This window comes from Anser anser (assembly GCF_964211835.1).
Source record: "Anser anser genome assembly, chromosome: 18".
NCBI classification, from domain to species: domain Eukaryota; kingdom Metazoa; phylum Chordata; class Aves; order Anseriformes; family Anatidae; genus Anser; species Anser anser.
In genome coordinates, this window is record NC_139739.1 from 2,871,648 (window position 1) to 2,889,736 (window position 18,089).

General features: G+C 55.2%; 3 protein-coding genes across 3 annotated transcripts in view; 1 reads left to right on the forward strand and 2 right to left on the reverse strand.

The window, feature by feature from the left end:
* Window positions 1-36: 36 nt before the first annotated feature.
* PSMD9 (proteasome 26S subunit, non-ATPase 9) lies at window positions 37-3,268 on the reverse strand. Its single transcript, XM_083804265.1, has 6 exons — window positions 3,055-3,268; window positions 2,870-2,969; window positions 2,342-2,535; window positions 1,723-1,824; window positions 1,126-1,214; window positions 37-818 (listed from the first exon to the last, which is right to left on the reverse strand). Exons 1-6 carry the CDS (start codon window positions 3,166-3,168, stop codon window positions 791-793), a joined length of 627 nt encoding a protein of 208 aa, XP_083660391.1. The 5' UTR covers window positions 3,169-3,268; the 3' UTR covers window positions 37-790.
* A 903-nt stretch (window positions 3,269-4,171) lies between these two features.
* On the forward strand, window positions 4,172-9,129 carry HPD (4-hydroxyphenylpyruvate dioxygenase). Its single transcript, XM_083804291.1, has 14 exons — window positions 4,172-4,241; window positions 4,398-4,424; window positions 5,110-5,172; window positions 5,736-5,840; window positions 6,010-6,052; window positions 6,124-6,206; window positions 6,359-6,448; window positions 6,552-6,655; window positions 6,744-6,821; window positions 6,966-7,128; window positions 7,261-7,332; window positions 7,750-7,872; window positions 7,993-8,109; window positions 8,274-9,129. Exons 1-14 carry the CDS (start codon window positions 4,239-4,241, stop codon window positions 8,382-8,384), a joined length of 1,182 nt encoding a protein of 393 aa, XP_083660417.1. The 5' UTR covers window positions 4,172-4,238; the 3' UTR covers window positions 8,385-9,129.
* Window positions 9,130-10,638: 1,509 nt separating this feature from the next.
* SETD1B (SET domain containing 1B, histone lysine methyltransferase) overlaps window positions 10,639-18,089 on the reverse strand; it is a 49,322-nt gene continuing 41,871 nt past the window's right edge. Inside the window, exons 14-18 of the mRNA XM_083804266.1 lie at window positions 17,628-17,794; window positions 17,210-17,341; window positions 16,352-16,471; window positions 15,844-15,981; window positions 10,639-15,096 (exon numbers count right to left, since the gene is read on the reverse strand). Coding sequence (XP_083660392.1) covers window positions 14,923-15,096; window positions 15,844-15,981; window positions 16,352-16,471; window positions 17,210-17,341; window positions 17,628-17,794 — 731 coding nt within the window. The 3' untranslated portion in view covers window positions 10,639-14,922. The remainder of the gene's footprint in view (window positions 15,097-15,843; window positions 15,982-16,351; window positions 16,472-17,209; window positions 17,342-17,627; window positions 17,795-18,089) is intronic.

Here is an 18,089-nt window from a genome sequence, read left to right on the forward strand (position 1 = left end):
ATGACGACTGTCTCAAAATAATAACTTCTACACAAATACAGAGAGGCATTACTCAGTTTTATTGTTCTGGGAGAGTATTTTTAAGTTCAACTGGAAACAAAACTACAAACAAAAACAATCACCCCAAAATCCCCCTGAAGAGTTCATACACCCTAAAACCAACTCCAGCAAATAAAAAAAAAAAACAAACAATCAAGTTAGGAATACTTTTACACAGTCATAACTAAACAAAATACTAGAAAGTAAGACAAAGTAGAATTATAACCCCCCTATTCCTTATTTAATTAACTTAAAATAATTAGGCTTTCCAAAAATTCTTTCATCGTATTTGGTAACTTCCAACAGCTGTTGCGATCTATTACTAGAGAGACAAAAAAGTGCCCCATGACTTTTTAGAATATTTTAAAAAGATGTTCATTAAGGAATTTTAAGGGAAGGAAAAAAAAAAGGAATGCTCTGTTATCACTAAACATGAGCATTTTATGCTCTTCAGAATCTGTATCAAGGGAAGCCTGGGTCTCTCTCTAACCTCACTCCAAAGCGACACAAGGAATAAGAGATGAGAAGCCACATCCTGCAACTCTACGAGCTGCTCCTCATAAATCAGCACAATTCTGAATTGTGGTAAGGCCTTGCTCCATCCTTTTCATACTCTGCCAGTCTGGCACCTAGATCACAGCCTCCAAAACACTATTTCAGCAAAAATGAAGATTACAGGGGAAGTTTTCAAACCAGGCCAGAGTCCAAAAAGCAGGCACAAGCTTCGTCTTTATTGTTTTCCAAGCAGTGGTCATCTTTGCAAGGGAATGATGTTGCAGCTGAAAAATAAGTGTAGAAGGAAACATTAAAGGCTCACTTCTGAAAGAAGCTCAGAAGAACTGACGCTGTTTAAATCAGGTCCACCACATCCCTCTTCCATTCGTTTCCTCTATTGGAGGAATTAGCGACTGAGACCTTCTGCCCCGCAGCTCATGTTTGATACAACTCGCCTCCCCGCCAACAAAACACATCACAGCAGGCAGCAACACACACACAGCGAAGCGCAGAGCTGGCCCTGCTGCAGGAAATTTGCTCTGAGCTGGCTGAAAGCCTCATCCACTCTGGTTAAATGAAATAAAAGCCTACCCCAGGAGGCCCTTCCCAGCCCAGCGCTTCGGGGTCAGCCCCAGGTGCACTTTCTTGCCATTGCGGATGACAGTCACACTCAGCGGTCTCTGGAAGGGGGGAAAAAAAGGAAAGAAAGAAAGAGAGATGGCAACTTTCCATCACCGAGTCAACCCTCTTTTGTGGTCTTCTGCTGGAGCACCAGAAGAACATTAAAACTACTTCAGCAGTTCTCATTCCCACCCCTTCAGCTAGATTTGAAAGGAGGGAGCGTTCAGTGGACAGAAAGCTCCATGAGATCTCTCAGTCCCACTAAAAATCATCTGAAGGCTGCGATAGCTTCTCTCGCCAGTCCAGAGGGCCGTGTGGGTGGTGTGGCAGCACAGCAAACTGCTGTAGGCAGTCCCCTAGGGGTGGAGCAGGCAACATGAGGCTCACAGCAAAGAGCACACACCTCTTTACTCTCTTCTGTCTAGGCAGGAATGAGCTCAGTGCTGTGAGGGAACAAGGCTACAACAGTGCAGACTGAACCTGACACAGATCTGACTTCCACAGAACAAGCTACAGCTAGCCAACAGAGACAGGCAAGAGAACAGTTTTCAGCAGAAACAAGCTCACCCCTTCGCTGTGCTGCACCACCGTGGCGATGTTCTGCAGGTTCTGGAAGTTGTGCACGTTGACGGAGCCAAACTCCACGATCTCATCATCGACCTGAAGCCCCTGGACAGAGAGAGACGGAAGGAAGCTGAACATCTGCATTCTCTGAAGACAGGTAATAAATACCATTAGGGCAACGGAACTACGTTACACCCTCTCCATGTTGTTAAGCAAGTACTCATTCCTGTGCCCTATTTTATGGGAGGAGAAACACCGATTCTAGAATGATCAGTAAGGCCCTGTATGAGCTGTATGGTGCTAAGGCACAGCTGAGAAAACAATTCTTCTGGTTCCAGCACAGTGACAAGTCGCTTCACAGGACACCCCGGTGACACTGGCACGGCCACGCAAAGGCAGCTCCCCCCACAGGAGCTTTCAGGATTAACTATGCTGGTTAAGAAGGCGATTGAGCATTTGGTAAACACTTAAAATAAAAAGAAATGGGGGGTGGGATGATAATAAATGGTGTCCCATGGCTTATTCCTGCTTGTTGACAAGAACACGGAGCAAGCCACCTGCTCTGTTTCCCCTGTGGGTCCGAGCGAAGCCTTCCCCGTGGCTGTCAGACCCACGGACTTACCGAGACGCTCGCCGGCGACTCCGGCGTCACCGCGTTAACTCTGGCAAAAGCCTGGGGCAGGCTCTGGCTCTGGCTCTGCGCCTCCGCCAGCGCCTCCGCCTGGTCCTTGGCCTGCTTCTCCTTCTCGCGGGCGTGCAGCTGGTGCAGGGCCTCCTCCACCTGCTTCATCAGGGCCTTGTGATCGTTCTGCAGGCCTGCGGGGGACACCGTCAGCGCGGGGCGAGGCCCATCGGAGGGCTCTTTTTCAACACCTTCACCCCAAAACCAGGGTCGTGCACAAGACGACGGCTGGGGCACCTCGGGGACGAGCTGCGGCCACCCCCCGCACCCAGTGGGGCAGGACAGTCCCCACACAGGCCTGGAAACCACCCACAGGGCGCTTGAACAAGCACTGAAGGGGGGTTTGCGGGGCCCAGGGGCGCCTGGAAATCCTCGAGAGAGCCTTTTACAGCCTCGCGCCCCGTTCAACGCCCAGCGGGGCCGCCCCAGGGGGGAATCGGGGGGGGGAGGGAGGCAGGCCCCACTCACAGGCGATGCTGTGCCGGGCCGCCCGCACCCGGTACACGTCGATGTCTGCCCGCGGGAAGCCCTCGGCGTCCACCAGCGGCTCGTCAGGGCCCACGCCGCTCTGCGCGGGGCGACAAGGGGGGGGGGCGGTCAGAGGGGGGCGGTGGTTCCCCCCCCGGCCCCCCCCACCCCCCGGCGGTGCTCACGTCGCGCAGCAGCTCGTAGCAGGCCCGGATCCTGGCCTCCAGCTCGTCCTTGCGCCGCACCAGCTGCAGCACCGCGCCCGCCGTCACCGCGCCGCCGGCACCGGGCTGCGCCATGGCGGGGCCGCGACGGGGCCGGGACGGGGCCGCGGTGCGTCACGGGGGGGAGGGGGCGGGGCTAACGGGGAGCCCCGCCTTCGTGGGCGGGGTCGGGGGGGGGGTGGGCGTGGTCGGAGGGTGGGCGTGGTCGGGGATAGGGGGCGGGGTCAACGCAGGGGGGCGGGGTCAGCGGGGGTGGTGGGAAAGTGGGCGGGGCCAGCGGGGGTGGCGGGAAAGTGGGCGGGGTCAGCGGGGGTGGCGGGAAAGTGGGCGGGGTCAAAGGAAGGGGCGGGGCCAGCGCTGGGTCCCCGCGGCGCGGCGGCGGCACCGCGGTGGCAGGGCCGTGGGGGTGACACAGGGGTGGCAGTGACAGGGGGTGACACAGCAACGGCACCTCCATGGGGTGACACGGCAGCAGCGTTGCCACAGGGTGGTGCAGCAGTGGCAGTGCCATGGGGGGGGTGACATGGTGGTGGCAGCGCCATTTAGTGACACAGCAGTGGCAGTGCCATGGGGTGACGTGGTGGTGGCATCTCCATGGGGTGACACAGCGATGGCAGTGCCACAAAGGGTCATGGCAGTGGCACTGCTTTGGGGGGGGGGGGGGGTGACACAGCGGTGCCACCGCCTCGTGGTGATGCGGTGGTGGCCGTGCCGTAGGTGACACCGCGGTGCCATCGCAGTGAGGTGGCCCCGGCCCCGCTGCCGCCCCCACCGGGTGTGCAGCAGCAGCGGGTGGCACGGTGCCACCACCCACCACCACCGCTCCAGCCCCATGCTGGTGCCACCGGCCACCGTGGCCCCGCTCCTGCCAGCCCTGCAGCACCGCTGTCACCGTGGCTGAGGAAGCCACCGAGTGTCCCCTGCCCCTGCACCGTGCGTGCGCCCACGTCACCCCGGCTTGGCTGCAGCAGGGAGGTCACCAGGCACAGGAGGGGACCCGTGGGACCCGTGGGGCCAGCGGGACGCATGGGGACGGGGCAGTGCCCGGGGTGGAGCTGAGGAGGAGCCGTCCCTCGCCCCGCTATATCAGGCCCGTGCAGGGCATCGCGCTCTCTTCGCCGCTGTCACATCGCCGGGTCGCAGCAATGGTGAGGGTTGGGGCCGGACGCCAAACCACGCAGTTTTGGGGGCATTTCGCCACTTTTCTCCCCCCTGCTCGACGCTGGGCTTGGGAGGGAAGGCGCAGGGGGAGCTGCTCCTCGGCTGCGCCCCGCTAACCTGCCCCTCCCCGGTTCTCTTTCCAGACGACTTACACGGACAAGGGAGAAAAGGTAGGTGCTGCCCCGCAGCGCTCCTGGGGGCAAGGCTGACCGTGGGCCCCCCTCGCGCTCACTTCAGCCGCCACCTGCGTGGGCTGCAGAGGACAGCTCTGGTTGCTCGGCATGCTCGGCCATGACGCTTCCATGTTTCCGTTTCGGTGTGACGGGACGTGATGGGCATCAGCGGCTGAGCCCGACGCCTCAGCACAGTCCCTGTTTCCTGCCCGGTTTCACTCCCAGTGCTGTCTGTGCCTGGCGGGGATGACACACAGCAAAGGGGCTCGCTGCGCTCTGCCCCGCTTGGGTAAATCGTTAACACAGAGGTTAACGAGGGCACCTGGCAGCAGCTGCAGGGCCGCAGGGTTTGTCCGCACGTGGGCTCCCCAGCATCTCCAGATACTCTTTTCCCAGCTCTCTCCTCCCGTTCCTCCCTGCCTTCCCTTGCCCCGGCCTGCCTGCCTTGCACTGGTGCTTCACAAGTCCATGCTACCAGGAATTGCACCTGCAGGAATTGCACCTGCAGAACTTGCATTTGTAGGAACTGCATCTGTAGGAACTGCATTTGTAGGAACTGCACTTGCAGGATCCGTACCCGCAGTGCCGCAGCCGCTGCCCTCCCAGCCCGGGCGAGGAGCAGCGCCGTGGCACGGCGAGGATAACCCCAGCAGCCAGGACAAACTTCTCCCCTTCCCTTTAGCCCCTGCGAGGCCGCTTCATCCACTTCCACTCCATCACCTTCTGGGTGGGGAATGCCAAGCAGGTAGGAGGCTGCGGCCGGCTGCACGTGTGGGCAGGGGCGGCGGTGGTGGCCGTGATGGGGACAACGCGGCCGCTGCGGCCATTGGCTGCCGGGGGGGCGGCTGGTGGCCCCTGGCGCTGTCCCTGTGCCAGGCCCTGGCTCGGGGCCATGGCCTTGGGGCCCTTGCGCAAGGCGAGGGGTGGTGGCTGGGGGTGTGCGCGGGACAGGCCCCCAATGTGCAGATGAAAAGCGAAATCGTTGCGGCCCTGCCGCGTGCCCCTCCGCCTCCCTGCCCGGCCCCGGCACCGGAGGGCTCTCCAGGCAGCTCTCGCCATGGAGTTTTGGGGTTCTTTGTGCCACTTTCTTGTCCCTGCTTGCTCCTCCTGGGCTGCTCGAGGAGCGTACCTGTGGGTGAGGGGCTCGTTTCAATAGGCAGGAGCAGAGCGGGGCGGTGACAGATTCAGCTCCGTGCTGCTGGAAGCAGCAAACATCCCACGTGCACACACACATATATGCACACATGCACACACGTGCACACACGCGGCCCTTGCACGCACCGTGGTTTACCCCTGCTGCCATGGCAGGCTGCCTCGTATTACTGCAACAAGCTGGGCTTCGAGGAGCTGGCGTACCGGGGGCTGGAGACGGGCAGCCGGGAGGTGGTGTCGCACGTCATCAAGCAGGACAAGGTACGGTGACAAAGCCCTGATGGCGGTGCCACCGCCGAGGCGCCCCGTGGTGATGGGGAGATGCTGGATGCGCGCCGACGCTGCCCAAAGGCGTTTGCAGCGTTAAACCTTGCATCCACTGCATGCATCCCATCACCGACCCTGAGCCCCTCGTCCTCTTCCTCTCCAGATCGTGTTCGTTCTCTCGTCTGCGCTCAACCCGGGGAATGAGGGTAGGTTTTGGGAGGCTGGAGGGGCCGGGCGGTGCGCAGCATCCCCGCTCACGCCCGCCGGCTGCCGGCAGAGATGGGCGAGCACCTGGTGAAGCACGGGGACGGGGTGAAGGACGTGGCCTTCGAAGTGGAGGACTGCGACTTCATTGTGAAGGTAGGCAGCGCCCGCACGATGCAGCGGGGGCCCCGAAACGGTGAGTTTTGGAGGGGGAAAGGAGCGGCACCGAGCGGGGGCGGAGGGTCCTGGGGCCATGTCCCCCCAGGCTGTGGGTGCTGCGGCAGGACGGGCGCTCTCCTCCTGCCCAGAAAGCCAAGGAGCGCGGAGCCGTGGTGGTGAAGGAGCCCTGGGTGGAGGAGGACAAGTTCGGGAAGGTGAAGTTCGCCGTCATCCAGACGGTGAGTGGCGGGGGGTGGCAGCGCTCAGCACCCCCATCCGCAGTGGGGTCTGTGCACCGCGAGGTGCAGGGCAGGCACGGAGCCGCTTCCCTCCCCGCTGCAGTACGGCGACACCACCCACACCTTGATAGAGAAGCTCAACTACAAGGGGCTCTTCCTGCCCGGGTACCACGCACCCCTCTTCAAGGACCCCCTGCTGCCCAGGCTGTGAGTAGCGCGGCGTCCCAGCACCTCCTTGCAGCCCCCAGGGCCCCCCCAGCCCCGCTGAGCACTGCCCTCGTCCCCCTCCCCGCAGGCCGAGCGCCAAACTGAGCTTTGTGGACCATGTGGTGGGGAACCAGCCTGACCTCCAGATGGTCCCAGTGGCCGACTGGTAAGAGTGGGGAGGGCTGGGAGGAGGCGGCACTGCTCTGCTGCCTCACCGATGTTTGCTGCTGAGGGCAATTAACCCAGAGCAGGGGTTCGTTAGTGCGGGGGTAGAGCGAGGGGCTTCCATGTGCCCCCTGTGGCCCGGCAGGTACCAGAAGAACCTCCTCTTCCACCGCTTCTGGTCGGTGGACGACAAGCAGCTGCACACCGAGTTCAGCGCCCTGCGCTCCATCGTGGTCACCAACTACGAGGAGACCATTAAGATGCCCATCAACGAGCCGGCGTTCGGCAAGAAGAAATCCCAGATTCAGGTGAGCACGTGGGTTGATAGGTCACCAGCAGGGCTTTGGCAAAGAAAAGGGACAGGGCCAACGGGGCAGTGGCTCGCTGGTTGTGTGCCGTAGCCACCAAACACCACCAGCACAGTGAGATTTTCCCCACAGGAATACATCGACTACTACGGAGGGGCCGGAGTCCAGCACATCGCGCTGAACACCTCCGACATCATCTCGGCGGTGAGTGCCACCACGGCAGCCCCATCCTGTGCCCTGGGCACACTCGGGGCTGCGTCACGGGGCAGAAGTAGATGATGACCCCCAGGGTGGGTGGCGAAGACCTGGGCTTTGTGCCGTGGTTGTTTCACAGACAGAATTAATGGAGCAGCTCATGGTGCCAGGCTGGGCCACCACAGCGCATGGTCTGCCTGCCCCTGCCTCCTCTGCAGGCCAGAGAGCCTCCGGAGGCATCGGGGGCATCCTTGCACGGTGGCCAACCCCACACTGCTTGGAGAGGGCACCTGGGGCCCAAAGGGAGAGGGTGGGACAGGGCCCATGCTCCGTTTGGAGCCAAAGCCATGAGAAAATGTCACTTTCCTCCCGCCACCGCCTGTCCCCGCGCACCCGCCCCACGCTCAGCTCTCCCCCGCCCTGCAGATCACCAACCTGAAGCAGCGCGGCATGCAGTTCATGGACGTGCCGTCCAGCTACTACCAGCTGCTGCGGGAGAGGCTGAAGGCTGCCAAAATCAAAGTGAAGGAGAACATCGACAAGCTGGAGGTGGGTCGGGCCGCGGCTGGGCCGGTTCCCCACGGCGTCTGGCAGGGCCGAGGGCCGCGTGGAGGCACCTCCGTGCTCCTCGGTGAGTCTTGGAGTTATCGTCCTATTGCCTTTCTCCAGGAACTGAAAATCCTGGTGGACTTCGATGAGAAAGGCTACCTGCTCCAGATCTTCACCAAACCAGTTCAAGACAGGCCCACGGTCTTTCTGGAGGTCATCCAGCGGCACAACCACCAGGTAGGCCGGAGGATTTCACTGCTGAATGCAATAAAGCTGGCCTCGGGGTGAGTGACAGCCTGGGGGCCTCAGCGGGGCCTTGTGCCGTCACGCAGCCAGCTCTCCTGGTGCTGGGGCCTCGTGGAGCCCAGCACCACGTCCAGGTAACGCTGTCTTCCCCGCAGGGCTTCGGCGCCGGGAACTTCAAGTCTCTGTTCGAAGCGATAGAAATCGACCAGGACGCACGAGGCAACCTGACGGTCCTGAACCCCAACGGGGAGAGCGAGCGCATGTAGCGGCAGAGCGCGCCCAGCCTCCGTGGCCGGCCCCTAACGAGCTGATTCCCTAACGAGCTGATTCACAAACGAAACGGGGACCCGGCCGATGCTTCAGTAAATAGCCCGGGGAAGTCGCTGCCAAGCTGGCGACGTGCAAGGACTGATCCTGACCCAGCCCAGGGACTGCCCTCGGGAGAGGGGACGTGGGAAATGGTGACAGCGTTTCATGAACCAGCCTAACCCGATCCAAGCCACCCAATTCCTGACACAGGACACGTGCCCAAGGTATGCAGCTCTGGAGGAAGACACAGGAAACAGCTGGAGCACTTAAACCCCATCTACATGAAGTTTTCCATTAATTTTAGCTATGCGGGAAGCTGAGAGAAGAAAGCATTCAGGGATTTGCCTCTCTGCGTGTCTCTTTTTAATTATTATTACTTGTAGGTTCAATCTTGGATTTGAATTTCCTGAGAGTAAACACATGATTTTGGGGTAGCTACAGCATTCTGGAATGAGATGATTGTACACGTTTCAGCCTTCCTGCCCCTGTACCCCAGTCTTGCTCTAGTACCTGTAAGCTCTTGAATTAACGGGGGGCTGGGGTTTTCCAGTGCTTCAAGAAGCAATCGCTGCATTTGTGGCGATTGCCTGGCTCGGTCCTGGCTGCAGGTGAGGACTCCCCTTGGGCATCACCCTGGGCACCGTCACAGTCCTTTGCAAGGGGGCTTTCCCCACTGACACAATAAAATCCGTTTCTGTCACAGCGTGAGTGCCTGGTAAGTCCGTGCTGCCAGGGCTGCAGGCCCCGTGCCCACCGTGGCTGTGGGGCATCAGGGAGGAGCCGAGGCTCCAGATTCAGCGACAGCCTCGGTGCTGCCACAGGAACCCGTGTCCCATGGCAGGGCCAAGTGGCCAACACCGCCCAACCCAACCTGCCTTGCTACTAAAGTACCTGCAGATCCCAGCTCCCACGCAGATAAGGAAAAGAGGTGCGAACAGCCTTGACTGCTCCCTGAGGACCTGCAGACCTCAGGATGCACCAGCCGAAGAACACCGCAGGCTGCCTGGTGGCCCCGGGTCCCCCTGCTGTCACTCATTTGCCCCCCAAATCCAGCTCCTGTTGCTGCTCCTTGCGTTTCCCAGTGTGGAAGCTGCTCAAAGCCTGAGCCAAGCCCTGGCTGATGCTGGGCTCCTGGGACGTGATGAGAGCCCATCCGCAGCCCGAGCCCCTGCCTGACCCAGCCACCCCCTGGTTGAGCCCTGCACTGTCTGGCTTCCCATTCCCTGCTGTGGCTGGGGAGAACGGAGGCTGAAGGCGCCAGCAGCCAAGGCTCTCTCCTGCCGGTTCATTTTCCTCCTCTATCAGCTGCTGCGTTCATCCCTGCCCTGTGTACCCCCTTTTCCAAAACTCAGAGAAGCCACGGTGCTGCTGCACCTCTCTTGGTAGGCTACGGGCTTTCACCTCCACAAAGTAAAGCAAAGCAAAGCAAAAAAAATAAATAAAAATATATGAAGCCAGAAAAACTGACATGGTCAGAGTGCCCTGGGACACCCAGCACAGTGAAGAATATTAAAGGCGAGACCCATCTGCCTCGGGCAGCGCTCTGACCGTGGGGCAGGCTCGGCCCGCGGTGTGGCTGCTCCAGTACAGACACGTGTTGGGGCTTCCCCCTGTGGCTGTGTCCAGCACAGAGCTGGCAGGATAATTGGATAATTTCAGCAGTAACCTTAACTTCCTGCAGGTTCAGCGCCCCGACCTGCTCACATTTCTTCCACGCAATAGTTGTATGACGTTGCTTAAAGCCCCTGCCTGGACACAGGAGGAGTATTTTCAGCTCTCGTGGTTCCCAGCACGGGTCCGAGAGCAAAAAGCTGCCCCGGCTACACACCAAGCACAACATAATGTTTCTGTAAGAAAAGTCAGTATATTTATGGTTTGCTTTATAAAAGTTACTATAATACAATGGTACATAGTATTCAATTCACAAAAATATGAACAAATATATACAGCATGACACATCCACAACAAAAACACTTTCTTCAAAACAAGATACATACTGGTGACAGATTCTATATGCACAAAACATCCCTAAATTTATAAATTTGCTTAACAAAAGAAAAAGCAGAAATCCTAAATCTTCAAAGCAGATTTTTTTTTTAAAGGAACTTTAAAAAAAAAAATCATTTATTGCAAACCATTTTACCTGCCTCCTTTTAAAGGAAGCCCTTTATTTTCACACCGTGAATTAAAACAACCTGTTTAAGGAACCAGAAAACTGCAGGATTGGAGCCGGGTGTTCTTCCCTTTTGCTTTTAAAACTGCCCGTTTGAGTGTCCGTTCCAGAGGGTTTCTTTTCACTTGGACAAATACTACAGTGGCAATTAAGGAGGAAACTCATAGAAACAAAACAAATATTAAAATGAAAAAAATCCAGTTGCAAACTCGCTTAAATACATTTTAGGTTGTCTATTAGACTGTACACATTTCCTCGCTTGAAATAAATAGATTTTGCACATTAGGTTTCAGAATGGGGCGGGGGGGGGCAAAGAAGAAGCCTTGACTTGGCAATTTTTTGTCTTCAGTTTCTTAATGCTGCTAATTCCATCTATTTATTTGACAAAAAAAAAAAAACATATTTATACAGAATTTACATTATACAAAGCTTGACACAAGCTGTAAATGCCACCAGCTCCTTTGCTATACTCAGTCCTTCTTCCTCCCCACCTTCTCGACATGAATTAGAGCTGGAATCTGTTTAAAAAGAACTCCAAATTACAATAGTCACTTTTAATAAATTATTTACATGCTCTTGAAGTACAAAGAAATCAGCAAAAAAATTTCAACATGTTTCTACAAGAAACAGTGTTTGAAGAGAAGATTCTTGAGTTTGCCTATGTACAGAAGATGCATTTTTTTTTTAATATACTTCAAAATCCTTTTTTCCTTAAATTTTTATTTTATACAGAAATGCACTGAAATGATCCCTGAAAAAGGTCACAAAAACCGGAACTGAAACTACTGTATACTTTGTTGGAGTTTAAAAATGTTTTTCGTTTTGTTTTTTTCCTTGTAGAAATAAGCTGCTCTATACAATATAAATATCTGCAGGACGAGCCCCTGCCCCGCCGCCCCCGATGGCTACAGGGCGCTTTGGGGGCGACCGAAGGCCGCGGGGCAGCGAGGGCGAGGGCAGGTGGGGTTTGCAAGCAGAGCACACTTCCTAGGAACGCCAGCTGCTGCGGGATTCGCACGCTGACCTCGAGCCAGCTCGCTCACCTGGGGACACTACGGGCTGGAGGGACGCCTCCCAAGCCTCTGCACTGCTCTCCGCGATCGTTTCACCCAGCAGAGCCACCCAAGCGAGCTGCAATTTCGCGGGGAGCACAGTCAACGTCTCTCTCTCTGTTTTAGGGTTCAATTTAAGTGAAAATAAATTTAGGACAGCGAACAGGACGACTCCAGCACGCCTCTCTGTCAAGCAGCACAAGCCAAAGCACCTGGGGGTGTGGAAGGAGGCTCCATGGGGCTGCCTTCCCAAACCACCTCCGTGGCTGCAGGGCTCCCCGGCCCCGCAGGGACAGGGCAGCCACAGGATGCCTCGATCAGACCTAAAACCCCGCCATAAAATCGTGGGGACAGGGCTGCTCTGACCAGCTGCACAGGGAGGGCTCTGCAAGCCAAGACCTACGGGGAAAAAAGCGAAGCCTCACTTTGAGGACTAACGTGGGTTTTCGGAAGTGCTGGCAAACAGCTCTGCTTCCTCCTGGGGGCTCCCGGGAGCTCAGCTCTTCCAAAAGCTCACGTTTATCCCCCTGGAAAACTGCAGAGGGATGGGTACTGGGTTACAGGCGGTTTCAGGAGCACCCCAACGATTTCAGTGCTCGAGGCCTTCGGCACCCAAATCCCTGTGGCGCTCCTGCAAACACCGCGGAGGAACCCGAGCCGTGGGCCTCGTCCCACAGGACCCTGCTCTGCCTCACGCCTTCCCTCAACAACCTGCCGGGGCTGACCCCGTCCAGAGCACACAGAGACGCTGGGAAGGACAGAATCACCAGCAGGTACTTAGGGGTTGTGTGAAGCTGGGGTTTCCTCCCCCACAAAACCAATTCACGCTCTGGTTTGATGGGCCAGAGAGGAACAAGGCCAAGAGCAGGGGCAGGACTGCTACAGGCAGGGGCTTCGGTTCTGAGACACAAAATTTCTGTGCATTTCTAAAGCTTCGAAACAAAAGGCTGAGCTGTGAAGATGCCAACTGGAGCATCGGCACAAGAGGAACCTCATTTGAAAACAAAAAAGAATCAGAGCAGCTGGTTTAATCCCCAAATTCTCCTGCCACAGCTGTTGTTACAACCCAAGTTCAACGACAAACTATTTGTGCTTCTCATAATTTTAAGCTCTGGGTCACGATTATTCAATTGCCAGAGAGATTTACAAAGAAGAGGGGGAAAAACCCCAAAGCAAAGGAAACAACGGAAGAAAACCAGAGATGAGATCACGGACTGTCCAACCTTCGGGACGATTTCCTTGCCCTCAGACAGAGCCGCAGGCAGGCGGCAGCTGGCGGCAGCCCGCACCCTCCTGCTCTCGCCAGCCTCCTGTCTGAGGAAGGAATTCAAACACAGAAGTCTAACCCACATCGCAAGCTCCGCTCTGCAGCACAGGCCCGGCAATTCCACGTCACAGTGGCAAAAAAACTTCCAGGAAACTCTTTTGCAACCTCTGATCACGGAGCTGTGGTCGGAGAGCAATTAGCACTAATTTTACAAGGCTACAAGAATACAGCTGGCCAATTTGTTCTGCGGGGAGAAGGTTTTTAGTTACGCAGACGATGTTTGCGTTTCACAATTACATCGCCGTTTCCCCTATAAGCCAATTAGGGAGGTTTAGCACAACTAATCTCTACTTTTAAAGCAGGAGAAACTCCACGCGAGTTGAAAAACCTGATCCTGTCTATACCTGAACTGTCGTCTAACGTTCCCAGACCACATCCAAAGAAGCTTTTTCTTTGGTGCTTTGGCCCATTTTTAAATGGAACCCCTTGAAGAACCGCAAACGCCACCTCAGCACGTCTACAAGGTCAGAAGAGATTGAAAAACCATCTCAAAACGGGCTTCCTAGTTTGAAGAAGAATTCATTTTCACGCTGCAGGTGGGGGAGGATGGGATTGCTATCGCAGCCTGCGCTCGGGGCACTTTCCACCACGTTTGGTCTTACCGAAAGGATGGGACTACCCCGGGGGCAAGTTACTGAGTAACCGGGGGAGGAGAGCAGCAGGTCCAGCTCGCTCCTATCACAGGAGGAATCTTCCCCATTCAAGGACAGGGCAAATACTCCATGTAAAATGCTGGAAGGGCAGGGAAATGCAGACAGAAGTGAGAAAAATTAAGGTGAGGAACACATCAGTCTGTTTCCCATCATCAGGAAGAAAATCCTATGAGAATCTCCTATTAGAAACACGGGCCGTAGTGTATGCGTAAAAGGAGGGTAAGGTTTCTACAGCGTAACTGAGGCTGTATTTCCCACTTAATTTCAGCCTCAGGTGTTTTGTTTTTTTGAACGCTAGACAAACCAGTCTACGAGAAATGGGCATCCCAAAAGGCCATACGTGGTGCCAAACGGACTGCCCAGCTGACTCAGCTCGTTACTACTGATTGCGGGACCCACTATTTTTCTTGCAGGGGTGCTGAGGTTTTGATCCCCCAATATACCAGCATGGCGTATGAAAATCAGCGATGAGCCCAAGGCGCTAAGCTCAGGTCTGTGGCTGACCTGGCGTTCCCCGGGGTGTCTGGCTTAGGGGACTTGTTCGGGCTCACCCCTAACAAAAAGGCAGGACAGTTCACCTATAGTCTCGTTGCAGACACGTCTCCATACACACACATGCACCCGAACACACGCACACACCCACTCACACACCCTCAAGCCTCTGGCTTGCTCTGTAACATCAACCTTACATTTATTTACAGCTTACTCTGAGAAATCTGTGCAATTTCAGCCGATCAAGCTCCCAACAAACCCTATATGGCGTTTTCAGTCTCTGCTTCACATTTAAACGTTGAATGTCTTTTTCAACCAACAAAACTGATGAGAAAAAGGTAGCAGCATTTATGAAAAGATGAAGGTTTATACCAACAATTAAAAAAAGGTACCATTATCCCATGAAGGAGCCTTAACGTAGGGACTGAACAGAGAGAAGCTAGTGTTTGGATAGACCATGCCACAAAACGGTAGTCACCTTTTTGTGTGCGTGTTGGATCTGAAAAGGAAAGAGCACCTGAAACATGAACAGTCCTCGTAAGCATGTGCGCTTTTTGCTTTCATTCGTGATCCTGGCAGAAGTGCGAAACTTGCTTGGCTTTCTCTTCTCTTTTTTCCTTTTTTTAATATATATTTTTTTCCTTTTTAATTTTTTTCTTCCTTTTTTTCCTTATTTTTTTCCTCATTTTTTTTCTTTTTTTTTTCTTTTTTTTTTTCTTTTTTGGCAAAGTGCAACCACACCTGGTTACCACAGTTTTGACATGGCCGAAGGTGCAAGTGTGACGAGAAACCTCGAGTTCAGTTCAGGGTTCCCCTGCAGTTCTCAGAGCCACATAGACACGGGATTTTTACATCCTCAATGGGAAACTTGTAGTCATAGGTAATTTCCTCATTCACATTGATGTGCTGTTTGGAGTAGATGACGATCTTCTTTTGAGACTCCACTGTGATCACTTTAGCGTAACAATTTGGCTGCAAGGGTGACAGAACAGGTAATGATTTAGGCTCCCGATGGCCACGGCTTCCCAGCCTCCACACAATTAACTAAACTAAAATAGAGTGGGGCACTCACTTCCCCAGACAGTCTCAGCCATGCTTCCAGAGCCTAGACCCAGGAAACCCAGTGGGAAGCTGAGAGGAGGAGGCATGAAGCCAAAAACCAGAGGAGCTGTCCTTGTGCTCCTCCAAAACAGACACATTCTGGTCATTCGCAGTGCACGAGAGCCCTCGTGGTGCTCCACTACGTTTGTCAGTGGTTAAGAGCAGCTCAGCTAATGCTTGGTAACGTGGTCAGACATCCAAGCCCTTGAATGTAGACTGCAGCACCGAACAGACAGGAAAGCAGCTTCTCTGCTTACCAGGGCAAGAGTACTTTTCCCACGTGGACACTAGAAGACTGTTCCCACAGCAGAAGATCTGCTAAAATTGTTTTAAGGAAATACTTCTTAGCTGTGGTTGAACAGCATCCATCAGGGTCCTACAATATGGTCAGGAGGATTCTGAGTACGCTCTGTCTTGCTGCCTGTTTCATTTCTCAAGTCTCTCATCTCTTCCTTAAGCTAGTTTAGACTCAGCTTTGATCTGCTGCAGCTCATTAAGTTAATCATAACCCTGTGACCCCTTGCTACTTCTGAATGTGTTCCTGATCAGAGTTAGCGAGGACTCGGTGGGTTTATCAGCATGTCAGAGTACAATTATATGAAAAAAACTGCTACTTACATTGCAGCTGTGATTAATAAACCTAGCGAAGTTTCCACATTTCGTGGCATCGATGATTGTGTCGTGGTCAACTCTGAACATGTAACTGCTTCCGATGCCTTCATCCTCGTATCGCTTCTCACGCATGTCAGCAATGACCTACAGAAAACCCCACAGGTACCGTCAGCACAGGCTGCAGCGATCTGTGAGCGGAGATCTACACAGGGCTCACGTAACCTGCGCTTGTGCCACTCGGAAAATACACGATCCCAAATACCCCAACAGAACAGACTTCACTGAAACCACAGAAGTTCAGGATGGGCTTCTTGAGAGCTTACTTCCTAAGGATTTGAGCTCTGAATTTCTGGGTTGTTGAAAATCCCACCCCTGTTCCTCCAAGCCACATGCCAGCCTCTGCCTAGCTCACACAGCTAACGCCCTGCAGCAGGGACGCCAGCCCCAGCTGCCATACTCAGTCACTTCTCTCAGGGCTGCTTTTTGCTCACTTTTCACCCCCGGTCCAGCTTACCTGCCTGATGTTCTGACCCACGTACTCAATCACCATCTCATCAGCTGCGATGGGCTCCATGGCGAAAAGGCCCCAGTCGTGGATGTGGCTCTTGCAGAATTTTAGCTTCTTCTTCCGGAACTGCATGAAGAAAACACCCCAAAATCCCAACCCTGAGTTAGCCACAGCACCAAAAGGGAAAGGCTGTCCCTAGGTCCAGCAGCACGCTCCAACACACGAGAAATGCTGGGGCGCTTCAACCTGATTCGGTTTCCTTCTGTCTTTTGGTGACAGGAGGGCAGCACAGGGGACGTAGGAGGTCCCACAGACTTGCAGTACTGGGGTTTTTATACCACTGGCCATGCACCGTTGGGGCCATCGATCTCTGTTCTGCACAGCCCTGATGGTTCTGCCTAGGGCTAAAGAAGCTCCTGCGCTTACAGCCATTTATCAAAGGGCTCGTGCCTCTTCTCCTCACAGGGGAGTACACTGGACTACAGTGTCCTGTTTTCCCCATGATTGCTCTGTTCCTATTTTTAGGTGAATTAGATCGCAGAAATCTTCAAGTCGGTTTACGTGGAAGCCCAGAAGAGCTGGGTACCCCGGAGAGGTTCTGTGTCGGGTGATCCTCCCAGACCATCTCTTCGTCTCCCTGCAGCTGCTCTGACTGCAGAGCCCAGCTCCCCAGCCAAGCACCACCGACCTGCTCTGTAGAGACTTTTTCCAACCCGCCAGGCAACACCTTAATTCTGGGCCCCACTCAACCCCCTGACGCACACAGGGGTGCCCAGCACTGAGCTCCGTGGCCACCCCCTGCCTGGCCTCAGCCTGCTCCCAGCCAGCCCCCGCACGGAGCAGCCGCCCCGCGGGGTGTCCTACCTTGAGCTGGTTGAACTTGAGCAGGTCGCTGTCACAGCTCCCGGTGAAGGAGGAGAGGAGCCTGCGCTGCTCTGACCGCCTCTCGGAGCCAGCCCGGGTGGAAGCGTGAGGTTGAGCAGGGATGCTCATGCCCTGAGGACAAACGGGTGATCAAAGCTGACCCAACGCGCCCAGCACGCTGCAGCCTCCCAACGAGCAACCCCTTGTGCTACAAGGCGTCATCACAGAGCACGTGGCCTCCTGACACATCCCACTTCAAACACCCCCACCGCCCCGGCACCACCCAAACGGCCACCTCAACGCAGGCGTAGCTACAGCTCCACCTCGCCGAAAGGCAGGGAGCAGCCACCGGCTGTGACGACGTTCGAAGCCAAATCCCGCTGGCACCCTGGTGGTCAGCAGAGGACGTTTCCCTCACCTGCGTGTCAGCTGGAGGCTCCTCTGCAAAAGCTCGGCTATTGTTGAGGTATTTCAGTTTGTCCTTCTTATCAATTTTGTAATAGCCTTCGCTTCGTGCGCAGCCCGTCACGTGCTCCCGCATCCCATCGTCACGCTTCTTTTTCTTGGGGGTGGAAAAGCTGGTAGGTGGGAAGAAGTTAAGGAGCAACACGGCCGCCGGGGGACATCAGACCAAACCTCTGCCGTTACGTGGAGCTAACACCAAGAGCTTGGAAAATGAGGAAGGGTTTTTTGGGGGGCAGGAGGGGGGGGGGAAGTGGCTGCAAAAAAATAACAGTGCTATTAAAAAAAGCTTGCAGGAAAGCCCAGCACGGTATTTCCTTCTTAGCTGCATGCTTTGGGAAACGTAAATTTCGTTTTCTCCTTACTTTAAGCATAAGGTTAAGCTGTCAAGAGAAACTTGTCTGGAAAAGGATTTCCC

Coding starts and splice junctions, on each gene's coding strand:
- PSMD9 (XM_083804265.1), bottom strand. CDS start 3,168: ATGGCGCAGCCCGGTGCCGGCGGCGCGGTGACGGCGGGCGCGGTGCTG. Junction 2,970..3,054: donor GCTACGAGCTGCTGCGCGAC/GTGAGCACCGCC, acceptor CGCCCCGCGCAG/AGCGGCGTGGGCCCTGACGA. Junction 2,536..2,869: donor GGCCCGGCACAGCATCGCCT/GTGAGTGGGGCC, acceptor TGTCCCCCGCAG/GCCTGCAGAACGATCACAAG.
- HPD (XM_083804291.1), top strand. Junction 6,207..6,358: donor ACTGCGACTTCATTGTGAAG/GTAGGCAGCGCC, acceptor CCTCCTGCCCAG/AAAGCCAAGGAGCGCGGAGC. Junction 7,129..7,260: donor AGAAGAAATCCCAGATTCAG/GTGAGCACGTGG, acceptor TTTTCCCCACAG/GAATACATCGACTACTACGG.